The following is a 13067-nucleotide window of genomic DNA, read 5'->3' as shown; positions in this document are numbered from 1 at the left end:
ACGGAGGCCAATTACCCACCAAATTGCCTGTCTTTGGGATATGGGAGGAAACCAGAACACCCGGAGGAAACCCAAACGGTCACAGGGAGAACATGCACACAGACAGCACCCGAGGTCAGGATTGAACCCCTGTGTCCGGCGCTGTGTGGCAGTGGCTCGGCCAGCTGTGCTGCCCAAAATAGTTGTTGGTCACTAGATAGCACTAACGTTTCCCAAATGACAGCTTAATAACAGGGCAGTGCTATAATTTACTTGTAACATTGACTGCATCAATTTAAAAGTATGAACACGATTATTATGTTGAAGGTTTTAACTTTCAGATGGTTTTAGAGTGTTAGGATCAGTCAGCTGTGTATTTTACTTTTTAATTTCCAGTCAAATTAAAAGATCATACATTGTATGTTTAATTTGTAAATACAACTCATCAAATAGTGAAAGGTCTGGATGGAGTGGATGTGGAGGGGATTTTTCCACTAGTGGGAGAGTCTAGGACCAGAGACCACACCCTCAGAATAAACGTACGTACCTTTAGAAAGGAGATGAGGAGGAATTTCTTTTGTCAGAGGGTGGTGAATCTGTGGAATTCATTGCCTCAGAATGCTGTGGAGCCCAAGTCAATGGATATTTTTAAGGCAGAGGTTGAGAGATTCTTGATTAGTACGGGTGTCTGGGGTTATGGGGAGAAGACAGGAGATTGGGGTTCAGAGGGAAAGATAGATCAGCCATGATTGAATGGCGGAGTAGACTTGATGGGCCGAATGGCCTAATTCTGCTCCTATAACTTATAAAATTATGAACAACATTTATAAACTAAGTAGATGTTTTCCTCAACTGGTTGGATTCAAATCTCTGGGGGTAAGCGCTTGATAATTAGCTTTAACCATAATGAAAACAGATGCGTGATGTAAGTAAAACAAGATGATGAATTTTGAAGACGTTAGTCTTGAATGAGACCTTAAATGGAGACTGTTTCTTGTTATTATGTCTGGAACTGGCTTATCTTGACCTAATTTCTTGCTCTTGGTTAAAACATTTGAATTCAGACGATAGGCACAAAGAGCTGGAGTAACTCAGCGGGTCAGGCAGCATCTCTGGAGAAAAGGAATAGGCGACGTTTCCGTTTTAGATCAGAATGTTGAGCGTCAGGGGGAGAGGGAACCGAGGGATATGAAAAGATACAGAGAACAAATTAATGAAAGAAATGCAAAAAAAGATGGATCAAAGAAGGCAACGATGATCAAGGAAAGGTGGAGCCCACAATGGTCCATTGGTGGCTGTGGGGAAGGTGATGAACGAGTAAGGGAGTTGATAAGGAGTAAGAATGTTGATTCACAACTAAAGCCAACAAAACCTGATGCGACTCAAAAGGTAGTTCACCCCACTCAGACGGACTTACGGTGGTGGTTGTTTCTTGAGTGCTGGGTGTCGGGATAATAATTCTGACATTGATCATTACGCTCCCCGTCTGCACCACTTTGCTCTCTGCGCTTCCAGCAAAAAGGTTGTCATCAGTTATTTGAACGACGAGATTATAATCAGTGACTTTATCAACATCATGTATATAATCAAATGGAAGAGCAAGTATTAGCTTGGTGATGTTGGAGCCAACGTTCGGAGATAGTCTAAAGTGGTTGTTGATGTTACCTGGTACAAAAAGGTAACCTTGTTATTGCAACTCACAGTCAAATAATAGTTATGATATTGCTACAAGAGTTTGTGCACCTCAAGGTCATTTAACCCATTATTTTAAACTAGCTTTGTAATATGGAAAGTGTAGGAAGGAACTGCAGATGCTGGTTTAAACCGAGGATAGACACAAAATGCTGGAGTAACTCAGCGGGACAGGCAGCATCTCTGGAGAGAAGCAACGGGTGACCTCCCAGTTGCTAAACACTTTAATTCCCCTTCCCATTTCCACACTGACCTTTCTATCCTGGGCCTCCTCCATTGTCAGAGTGAGGCTAAACACAAATTGGAGGAACAGCATCTCATATTTCGCTTAGGCAGCTTACAACCCAGAGGTATGAATTTTGATTTTTCGAACTTCAAGTAAACCCCTGCATTCCCTCTCCCTCCATCCCTCCCCCACCCGAGTCACACCAGCTATCATTCTCACCTTGCGACAGCTAACAATGGCCTGTCTCCTTTATCATTGTTACTTTTTTGCTTATCTTTCATTCATTTGTTCTATGTCTCTCGTTTCCCTCTCCCCTGACTAGTCTGACAAAGGGTCTCGACCCGAAAAGTCAACCATTCCTTCTCTCCAGAGATGCTGCCTGTCCCGCTGAGTTATTCCAGCTTTTTGTGTCTACCTTCAAAGAAAGTAACGAGGATTTATTTAAGCAAGAAACAACATGGTGGATAAACAACTTGGTGAAGATGGGTGTCTAAATCAAGGCAATGAAACAGGGTCAACATCAGGCAGTTTGTTGATGTACCTGAAGTTATGAAGTAACGGAAAGACTGAGGGCGGGAGTCGCGGTCTGTGCAGGATAACTGGAAGCCTTGAACATTCGTTCCCACGGACGTGTCTTCAGGAATTGCCAGAAAATAATATTTTGGCTGACAGTCGGGCGGTTCGTCGTTGGTTGGTAGAATATTCACTGTGACCTAGAACACAACAATCTCTGATTACCGAGACAGTGGATTACCCTGTTCAACAATGTAATCCATACTCCTTATACACTGAGCAGGATTTGGTCAGGATGTTTAGATAATTAAAGGAAATTGCCAGGGTTCCAAGGGCTTCTGGGTTTACTAAGGCTCTTCTGAGAATCCACTTCACATCTCTCACTCTCTCTCTCTCTCTCTCTCTCTCTCTCTCTCGTCCTTCCACTAATGGAAAGGAGCTCTGCTATTAAACCGGCAGGGTGACAGGCACCAATCAGCTAGGACCTCAAGACCCAGGAAGGGGAAGGAGGGGGGAATGGCCTCCTTCCTGCTTTTCCATGCCCATGCCCAACCAAGATGCCCCATCTACACTAGGCCCACCTGCCCTTGTTTGGTCCATATCCCTCTAAACCGTACATATCTATGTACCAGTCCAAATGTCTTTTAAATGTTGTTGTAGTTATTACCTCAACTACTTCCTCTGGCAGCTCATTCCATATACCCTCAAAATTCTCTTGTGAAAAAGTTGCCCCTCAGTTTCCTATTAAATCTTTCCCCTCTCACCTTAAAACTGTGTCCTCTGGTTCTTGATTCTCCGACTCTGGGTAAAAGACTGTGCATTCACCCTATCTATTCTCCTCATGATCGTATACACTTCCATAAGATCACCCAGATCACCCTTGTGTCGCCCATTAACCCACCCATGTGCCCACTGAACTTACAAGTTAAATAATTAGTTGAAAGTCAGTCTTGATTTAATCCCCACTGTTCAAATATTGCTGCACTCAGAAAGAGGAGATTCTTGCTGAATTTAATCTTCCGTTGGTCCAAAGATATGAAATCAATGCTTCTGCCCTACAAATGTCCTTGCCAAGATGAACAAACTTAACACAAGGATGTTCATAAGTGATGTTCAAAAGATGGAGGATGAAGAGAGGGCACTAACATTGACTGCTCTGGAAAGCAGAAACTGCGACTGCTCAGTGCATAAGGAGTATGGATTACATTGTTGAAACTGGGAATTGGAGTGCAGTTAACATGTGTGTCCATTTGACCCTGTACAGAGCACGCCCAGGATCCATGCTGCCATTAGACTCCGTTGAGTTACTGTGAGTCACTTTGTGGCTGGCCTTGGCACATTGAAATGGGCATTAATTTTGTAAAGGATTGAAAACTATTCAATCCAGTTTCTGCGCAAACAGGTTATGCCTCTATATATATATATATATAAATATATATGTGTATATGTATATATTGTAATTCACTGGTAATCATAAACTCATAAGTGATAGGAGCAGAATTAGGCCATTCGGCCCATCAAGTCTACTCTGCCATTCAGTCACACCTGATCTATCGTTCCCTCCTAACCCCATTCTCCTGCCTTCTCCCCATAACCCCTGACACCCGTACTAATCAAGAATCTACCTATCTCTGCCTTAAAAATATCCATTGATATTTGATATCCATTAAACCTGAGCTATTCCTGTTTATAAACCTAGCGAGACACTGGTAGTAGTTTACACAATGGGTTAATTTTATCCTCCTGTACATTCAATTAACTTGAATGTTGGTTGATATTTTTTTCACAGAAATGTTAACATTTCTGACAAGGGGGTGTCACTTGCCGGTGTGACTTGGCTTGGACTTTTTTAAATACATTTACAGAATATTTGCATCACTGGCATGTCTGGCATTTATTGCTCGTTGCTAAACACCCTTTAGATTTAGATTTAGAGATACAACGCAGAAACAGGCCCTTCGGCCCACCGAGTCCGCGCCGCCCAGCGATCCCCGCATATTAACACTATCCTACACACACTAGGGACAATTTTTTTTTACATTTACCCAGTCAATTAACCTACAAACCTGCACGTCTTTGGAGTGTGGGAGGAAACCGAAGATCTCGGAGAAAACCCACGCAGTTCACGGGGAGAACGTACAAACTCCATACAGATGGCGCCCGAAGTCAGGATCGGACCTGAGCCTCCGGCGCTGCATTCGCAGTAAGGCAGCAACTCTACCGCTGTGCTCTTGAAATGGGGGTGATATGGAGTGTCTTGAACTGCTGCAGTTAACATGGTCCATAGTGTGTTGTGATTTTTGATACAACTGTGCAGCTTGTTAAATCATGTAGTAACTATGAGTGAACCGACTGCATGGGATTTTTCAGGTATATAATTAAGTTTATTCAGGCGATTTCGCAAAAATGAAGGGACTTGATTTAAGTAACTCCTTGAACAATGTTACGATGCTCCAAAGAGCTTTCAAGCTTAAGAAATAGATTTTAAACGCATCCGTTATTGTAAGGGAGCACAGCAACCTATTTTCTCCCACAAAAAATTAATTGAGCAAAGCACAGTAGTGAGGGAAAATTATATTTATAAAAGAAAAGGCGGAAAGATCAGGAAGAGGTGAAAAATGACTTGTCAATGTCATTCTTCTCTAGATTAATTGGAGTTGAGTTTGTGGGGGATGTTTTAGCTAAGTGCCCTATTTTGGTCCTGCACCATTTCAGCTGTCTGGCCACGAGTCAAGAATGACTGTTGTAAATATGCCAAGCAAATTCCCCTGTTACATTAAACTTCTTTAATTATTGCCTCAGTCAATGTCAACAAGTGAGTTATTTTGCCTTTCAATTTTAGAAGCCAAATAAGTCTACTGGGTAGAAAGTTAATTTATTTTGAAACTGAATTATTTTGTGAAGCATGTTTAACATTCGAGCCTTGTTAATGTTCTGGTTCAATCAAAGTTGTTAAGTACAATATCCATTTGATGTTCATTTCAACATTTGGATGGCAAATGCAATGTCAGCATTCATTTTCGAGTGGATTAGAATATAAAAGCAGGGATGCAACACTGAGGCTTTATAAGGCACTGGTTAGACCATTTTTGGAGTAATGTGACGATAGACACAAAAGGCCGGAGTAACTCAGCGGATCAGGCAGCATCACTGGAGAAAAGCAATAAGTGATGTTTCTTCAGACTCTGGAGTATTGTGAGCAGCTTTGGCCACCATATTTGAGAGGGAAGTGCTGGCATTGGAGAGGATCGAGAAGAGGTTTATGAGAATGATGGCAGGGATAAATGGGATAACATATGACAGTGTTTGATGGCACTGGGCCTATACTCGCTGGAGTTTAGAAGCATGAGGGAGGGGGGGGGGGGATCTTATAAAAACTCGCGATACAATGAAAGCCCTGCATTGAGTGGACATGGAGAGGATGTTTCCACTATTGCGAGAGTCTAGAACCAGATGGCATAGCAGAATAAAATGACATACCTTTAAAAAGGAGATGAAGAGGAATTTATTTAGCCAGAAGGTGGGGAATCTGTGGAATTCATTGGCACAGACGACTGGGGAGGCCAAATCATTGGGTATTTTTAAAGCGGAGGTGGACAGATTCTTGATTAGTAAGGGCGTCAAAGGTTACGGGGAGAAGGCAGGAGAATGGGATTGAGAGGGAAAGAGATATCAGCCATGATTGAATGGCGGAGTAGACCCGGTGGGCTGAATGGCCTAATTCTGCTCCTGTGACCGATGAACATGACTAACATTTAGCGTCAGAAAGCACTTACGGTGGTTGTAGCAGCTTTTTGATCATCGGGATCTGTATCAACAGCCTGCACCGTGAGCAAATACTGAGCTGTTGCCTCATAGTCAGGTCGAGCCACAAGATGCAAATCCCCCGATGTTGGATTGATCCAAAACATCTGATTGTAGCCCAGTGTGCTTCCCCCTGCTACAAGCGAGTAAATGACTTTCAGGTGTGGAAAATCTTTGTCATCTGCAAACACTTGTCCAACTATTGTGCCTGCTGGAAAAGGGGAGAGTCAGTTACTAGATAATAATTTATCTATCCAGTATTTAACTGGATAAATACTGTTAACTGTACTTGTTAACAGTAGATAGCTTATTACTAGGTTTTTTTAGTTTTAATTGTATGGTTCTGGGAACATCTCGGACATAGAATAGTTCAACACATGAACAGGCCCTTTGCCCCACAATGTCTATGCCGAATATGTTGCCAGGTTAAATTAATCTCCTCTGCCTGTACGATCCATATCCATATTTTATCTATATCCATGAGTCTGTCTAAAGTCCTCTTAAACACCACTGCTATCATATCTGCATCTATCACCATCCCTGGTAGCTTACTCCAGACACCCACCACTTTCTGTGTAAAAATACTTGCCCCACACATCTCCTTTAAACTTCCCCCCCTCACCTTAAAGCTGTGTCTCTCTGGTCTTGTACATTTCAACCCTTGAAAAAAGGTTCTGATTGTTTAGCCTATCTATGTCTCTCATCATTTTATATCCTGCTTTCAGTTAACACCCACCCAACCTCTGCACCAGAGAAAAAATATCCAAATAATAAGTTAAAATGTTCCAAGGGAGATCTATCTATCTATCTATCTATCTATCTATCTATCTATCTATCTATCTATCTATCTATCTATCTATCTATCTATCTATCTATCTATCTATCTATCTATCTATCTATCTATCTATCTATCTATCTATCTATCTATCTATCTATCTATCTATCTATCTATCTATCTATCTATCTATCTATCTATCTATCTATCTGTCTGTCTATCTGTCTGTCTGTCTGTCTGTCTGTCTGTCTGTCTGTCACTTTGTTTTCTCGATAGATAGATAGATAGATAGATAGATAGATAGATAGATAGATAGATAGATAGATAGATAGATAAAAACTAAGTGGTAGGTAGGTAGATATATATATTCACTCTGAAGAAGGTTCTCGACCCAAAACGTCACCCATTCCATCTCTCCCAAGATGCTGCCTGTCCCACTGAGTTACTCCAGCTTTTATATGTAAACAAACTTTTTTGTGTTGTTTATTACGGGTTTTGCAGGGTACTGTGTTTATACATCTGTTATGCTGGATCAGGTAAGAATTTCATTATTTCGTTTTGGGACATATGACAATAAAACATTCTTGACTTTTGACACTTCAAAGGAACATTAAAAAGTAGCATTTGAAAACAATTCCAAATAGGAGGCTGAGCATAGATTCTTACGGGGCATTGGGGTAATGGAACAAAAGTGGGAAGAGAAGTATTGCAGGCTGTTCTTTGGTTATGAAGTCCGTTTCTCTTGAGCGGTATGTGTGAGGGCCGCCCCACCCTTCCCCCACCACTCCCATTAATCAGGAGTGCAGAGCAAAGTGATATCCGTGGCATGGGCCTGGTACGACTGCTTGGAATGATTCAATATCACCTCCTAATATTCCAGAAGAGCTTTGCACATCTAATGCCATCGCTCCGTGTACATCCGAGACACCAGGAATTTCATGCTTGAATTCTGGGGACAACTGTGTTTCCACAATTCATGCACGGGAATATAAAAATTAAAATGGCATAGCACTCAGAAATTCATACGTAGTTCGAGCCCCCCCCATTCCTTCATTATAAAAGCACTGAATAATAATGTGCAGAAAGGAACTGTGGATGCTAGTATATGGCAGACAAAATGTGTAGAAAGGAACGGAGGAAAAATGTGCAGAAAGGAACAACACAAATGTGTAGAAAGGAACTGAAAAGCTGAAGTAGGATTCCAACCCAAAAAGTCATCTATTCCTTTTCTCCAGAGATACTGCCTGTCCCGCTGAGTTACTCCAGCTTTTTGTGTCTATCTTCGGTTTAAACCAGCATCTTCAGTTCCTTCCAACACACTGAAAAATAATAGTGACTGCAGGAGAGCTACAAGACTTAGAGAGGTTAAATTTGAGAACCGAATTACAAATTATGTTTTAACTCTGGAGAACATGTTGGTTTGAATATTAGCTCCATGGCAATTTCATAAGGTCCCAAGGAATGGGGGTAGAATTAGGCCATTCGGCCCATCAAGTCTACTTCGCCATTCAATCATGGCTGATCTATCTCTCCTTCTAACCCCATTCTCCTGCCTTCTCCCCATAACCTCTGACTCCCTAACTAATCAAGAATATATCTATCTCTGCCTTTAAAATATCCACTGACTTGGCCTCCACAATCTTTTGTGGCAAAGAATTCCAGATTCACCACCCTCTGACTAAAGACATTTCTCCTCATCTCCTTCCTCAAAGAACGTCCTGTAATTATAATTTTGGAGGCAACTGGCTAAATGGCATCAAGTTAGGCCTTCCGGGCATTGCATTTCCAAGCCCACAGGCCCCTGGGTGGGGGCCGACATCGGGAACTCCGTCAGTGGCAGCGTCTTCGCCCGCCCCGAATCGCGGGGCTTGGATCGGCCCGCCACGGACCTTTCACCGTCCGGCACGGCCTGGAATAGGCCGCGGGATTTTCTCTGCCCGGCGGGGGCTACAATGTCGGGAGCCACGACCGCCCCGACGTGGCAACTTCAACAGCCTGACCGTGGGAGAAGACGGCAGGGGAAGAGAAAATACATTCTGGCCTTCCATCACAGTGAGAAGGTGACTGGAGGAGACTCACACTGATGGATGTTTCTTGCTTATTTTTATTGCTTATTTTTATTGGTCTTATTGTTGGACTGTGGGTAATCTTTCATTTCACTGCACATTTATGTGTTTGTGACAAATAAATTGACTATTGACTATTGACATTTAATTCCCAAACTTGCAGATTACTGCTGGTGAATCCTTCACTATTCATTGCCGTTGATCTCTGCACAGAGTACAGCTGTGGAATATGCACTTGTGGATGTCAATGATATGACACTGAGGAACCAGCTCAGAAAAGGGTCAGGGAGTTGGATTTGTCTCTGAATAGACTTGAACAGTTCGCTTGAATAGACCTTTTATATTTCTGATGTGTCACATTTTAAATTATTTAAGCTTACATGAAATTTTCAATGTATATTAAATGTTCATTTTTTGTTTTATAATTTTTTTTTTCAATATTTTGAATGCTTCTGCATATTAAGGATAATTTTTATTTCCCCCTTCCCCCTCCCTCCCTCCTAGTTGTTTTACCAGTTCCACAGTTCTCCATATTGTTTTACTCCTTCACACCTACCCGGTTATTTGTGGCTGACCTTGATTGACCCTGGTCTTTTCTCACTTCTCACCTCCCCCCCCCCCACCCCCAACCCACCGCATACTTCTAGTCTGAAGAAGAATCTTAACCCGAAACATCACCTGTCCTTTTTCTCCAGAGATGCTGCCTAACCTGCTAGGTTACTCCAGCACTTTGTGTCTATCTTTGGTATGAACCAGCATCTGCAACGCTTTGTTTCTACATTCCGTCTACCTTCACTTCCTTCAACACTGACTGGTGGAGCTAGAGAGTGCATCATCTATAAGGTGTGATCCACCACTGCTATTTTTCCAGCCCCAGCCCGTCACCTAGAAGAGGCAAGGCAACAAGCAACCCATCTCATAGACTTGAACTTATCCACAATATCACCATCTTGACCTAGGCTTAGAGCGTCAATCCTTCAGCATTGCTGGACCACAGTTCTAAGAAACAAACTCTCACAGTCAAGAAGGCAGCTCAATACCAACATGGTGGCCAGGGTAATAAAGGCCATGCATAACATTCATAGCAGATGAATGAAAAGTTTTAGGTAGACACAAAATGCTGGAGTAACTCAGCGGGTCAGGCAGCATCTCAGGAGAGAAGGAATGGGTGACATTATGGGTCGAGGCCCTTCTTCAGACTCCACCCCCTCCCCTGACATCAGTCTGAAGAAGGGTCTCGACCCAAAACGTCATCCATTCCTTCTCTCCAGAGACAGAAAACCTTGGTTTCTCTAGGTTTTTACTTACTTTCACTGAATTCGGAAATGTTGAAAGTATAAGATGCCTGGCCAAAGGATGGCGGAAACTCGTTTACTGCTGTGACCGTGATGTAGACGGTCACTGTATCTGGGTGAGAAAAGTCACATTTTTACAACATTTGATTTAGAAATTTCTTAAGCAACGTTTTGCATTCAGCCTATGACTTGTCAGGGCACAATGTGAAGATGCAATTAAACGTTAAACGTCTTCGTGGGCGTTTCAGCACTAATCATACCCCGAATCATTGTCGTTTTGGAATAGTGTTCCCCATGTTGGCATCATTTTAGCCCAGCATTCAAATAATCAGCTAACTTTAACTTTGACTTATCATTGGTCGAGTCAGCAAAAGATTCAGCTCAACTTCCAAAACGGGAATTGGCCAAAATGAGCTGAAATCTTCGGTCATGACGAAAGGACTGTGGATTATTTTGTGAGCATGTTGTGTTTCTGCCACCCTGTTTTTTAAATGAGCGCAAATGTCTGCAGAGATTGAAGGTGCGTTAAGCACAACTAGTGCATAAACCTCTGCCATGTAGGAAGGAACTGCCGATGCTGTTTTAAACATAGATAGACACAAAAAGCTGGAGTAACTCGGCAGGTCAGAAAGCATCTCTGGAGAAGAGGGTGAAGAGGGTGAAGAGGGCAAATAGGTGACATTTCAGGTCGAGACCCTTTTTCAGACTGAGAGTCGGGGAAATGGAAATGGGAGATGGGAAATGTAGACGGTGATGTGGAGAGATTTGGAGAAATGTAAAACGTGATCGTAACGTCGGAGAGCAGGAGGAATCACAGAGGGGGAGCAGTGAGAGAAGATGTTGCAAAACTCTCGTCGAAGAGAGAAGGAGAACCTCTTCAAAGTGGGCGTACCCTGTTATTCAGGCCAGCTGTTGCAATTACAGAGATAAAATTGGACTGTGTGGAAATACACAGCAGATTGATTGGAAAGTCCTAGCCACTGTTCCAGAACATCAAATGAATTAAAAAATGCTTTAGACTTAATTAATCTAATGTAGATGTAATGCTTACTTCTAAGACAAATACACATAAGAAATCAACTTAAGAAAAGCATAAAATAGCTTGGCGAGGAATTGGTAAACTCTAATATTTGACTTTGTTCAAAAAATGTAAGATTATTTTCCCTGCTGAATGAATTAACAACATAATCAGATGAACAACCCTGCTAAAGGAATTAAAACAAAAAAACCTGATTTCTTAAATATTATTTAAAATAATAACATATATGGCTTCCAGCATTTCCCTTGGCCATCCTTTCAACAGTGCATTTGTGATCTTGCTAAGTCACCGTCTAATAATAATTCTCCCCATCAAACCCAATTATCTAACAGTAGTATCCTCTGGTCATTAACCTTCATTCAGTAGAACTGAATCGAATATCACTGTACCTTAATTCGTACATGTGACAATAAAAAGACCTTTGAACCGTTTGAACCCATTTTACCCTCTTTATATTAAAGCCCCTCATAATGTTAAGCACTTCAATGAAACCTTCTTATCAGTCTTTTCTGGTCTACTGAGAATAATCTCAATGTCTCTAGGCTCTCGGCATAAATAAATAAAAACTTCCATGAAAAATTATGAACGATTGCAGAAGAGATTGAATATATATATATAGAGAGAGAGTATCTGGAAATCAATAAACTAACCTTGCAATAACCTGCTTAAACTTTGCAGTTAAATGCCCATATTTAAAGATGTCTCAGAAACCAGCCTTTTGAATTCATAGAACATAAAACATAGAACACTGCAGCATATGACCAGGTCCTTGGCCCACAATGCCTGTGCCAGACATGATGGTAAGATAAATTATTCTCATCTCTCTGCACATGATCCATACCCATCAATATCAATGTGCCCTATCAAAACGTTTCATAAACGTCACCATCGTATCTGCTTTCACCCACCACCCTCTGTGTAAATAACCTAAAATGGAATTATTGCTCTGATAGAGTCATCGGTCATAAGTGTTAGGAGCAGAATTAGGCCATTCAACCCATCAAGTCTATTCTGCCATTCAATCATGGCTGATCTCTCTCCCTCCTAACCCCATTCTCCTGCCTTCTCCCCAGAACCCTTGGCACCCATACTAATCATAGAGTCATACAAGGTGGAAACAAAGCCTTTAGCCTAGATAGAGCTCTTAAGGATAGCGGAGTCAGGGGGTATGGGGAGAAGGCAGGAACGGGGTACTGATTGAGAATGATCAGCCATGATCACATTGAATGGCGGTACTGGCTTGAAGGGCCGAATGGCCTCCTCCTGCACCTATTGTCTATTGTCTAAATTACCCACATCGACCAACATGCCACATTCACACTACTTCCATCTGCTTGCGTTTGGCCCTTATCCCTCCAAACCTATCCAATCATGTACTTGTCCAAATGTTTTTTAAATGTTGTGAACTCTTGAGTTAGTCTCTTACCTTGGTAATAAGGTGGGGCAATGTCTGTGACAACTACCGACATCATGTAAACATTGTAATCTTCAAGATTGGTAACAGCTTCAAAGTCCAGGTCTCCAATAACCTTCCAAAGCAAAATTGGGGAGCAGTGGTTGTAATGGGGAGCCTTGAAATATTTGAACAATTAAAATAAAAGTGCTCTTGGAATTGTGCCTAAAATTCATATACATATATGAATCCAAAATGAGGGCCTAAATGAGGACTTAACACCTT

At 41.9% G+C, this 13067-nt stretch overlaps 1 protein-coding gene across 1 annotated transcript in view; it reads right to left on the bottom strand.

The window, feature by feature from the left end:
* Positions 1-13067, bottom strand: part of LOC144603754 (cadherin-related family member 3-like) — a 54798-nt gene that overhangs the window by 7126 nt on the left and 34605 nt on the right. The window contains exons 10-14 of the mRNA XM_078417461.1: positions 12816-12918; positions 10364-10462; positions 6187-6425; positions 2439-2610; positions 1397-1644 (exon numbers count right to left, since the gene is read on the bottom strand). Coding sequence (XP_078273587.1) covers positions 1397-1644; positions 2439-2610; positions 6187-6425; positions 10364-10462; positions 12816-12918 — 861 coding nt within the window. The remainder of the gene's footprint in view (positions 1-1396; positions 1645-2438; positions 2611-6186; positions 6426-10363; positions 10463-12815; positions 12919-13067) is intronic.

This window comes from Rhinoraja longicauda, chromosome 20, assembly GCF_053455715.1.
Source record: "Rhinoraja longicauda isolate Sanriku21f chromosome 20, sRhiLon1.1, whole genome shotgun sequence".
NCBI classification, from domain to species: Eukaryota; Metazoa; Chordata; class Chondrichthyes; order Rajiformes; family Arhynchobatidae; genus Rhinoraja; species Rhinoraja longicauda.
The sequence above is the reverse complement of the archived record's forward strand: the minus strand, read 5'-3'. Positions and strand labels throughout refer to the sequence as shown.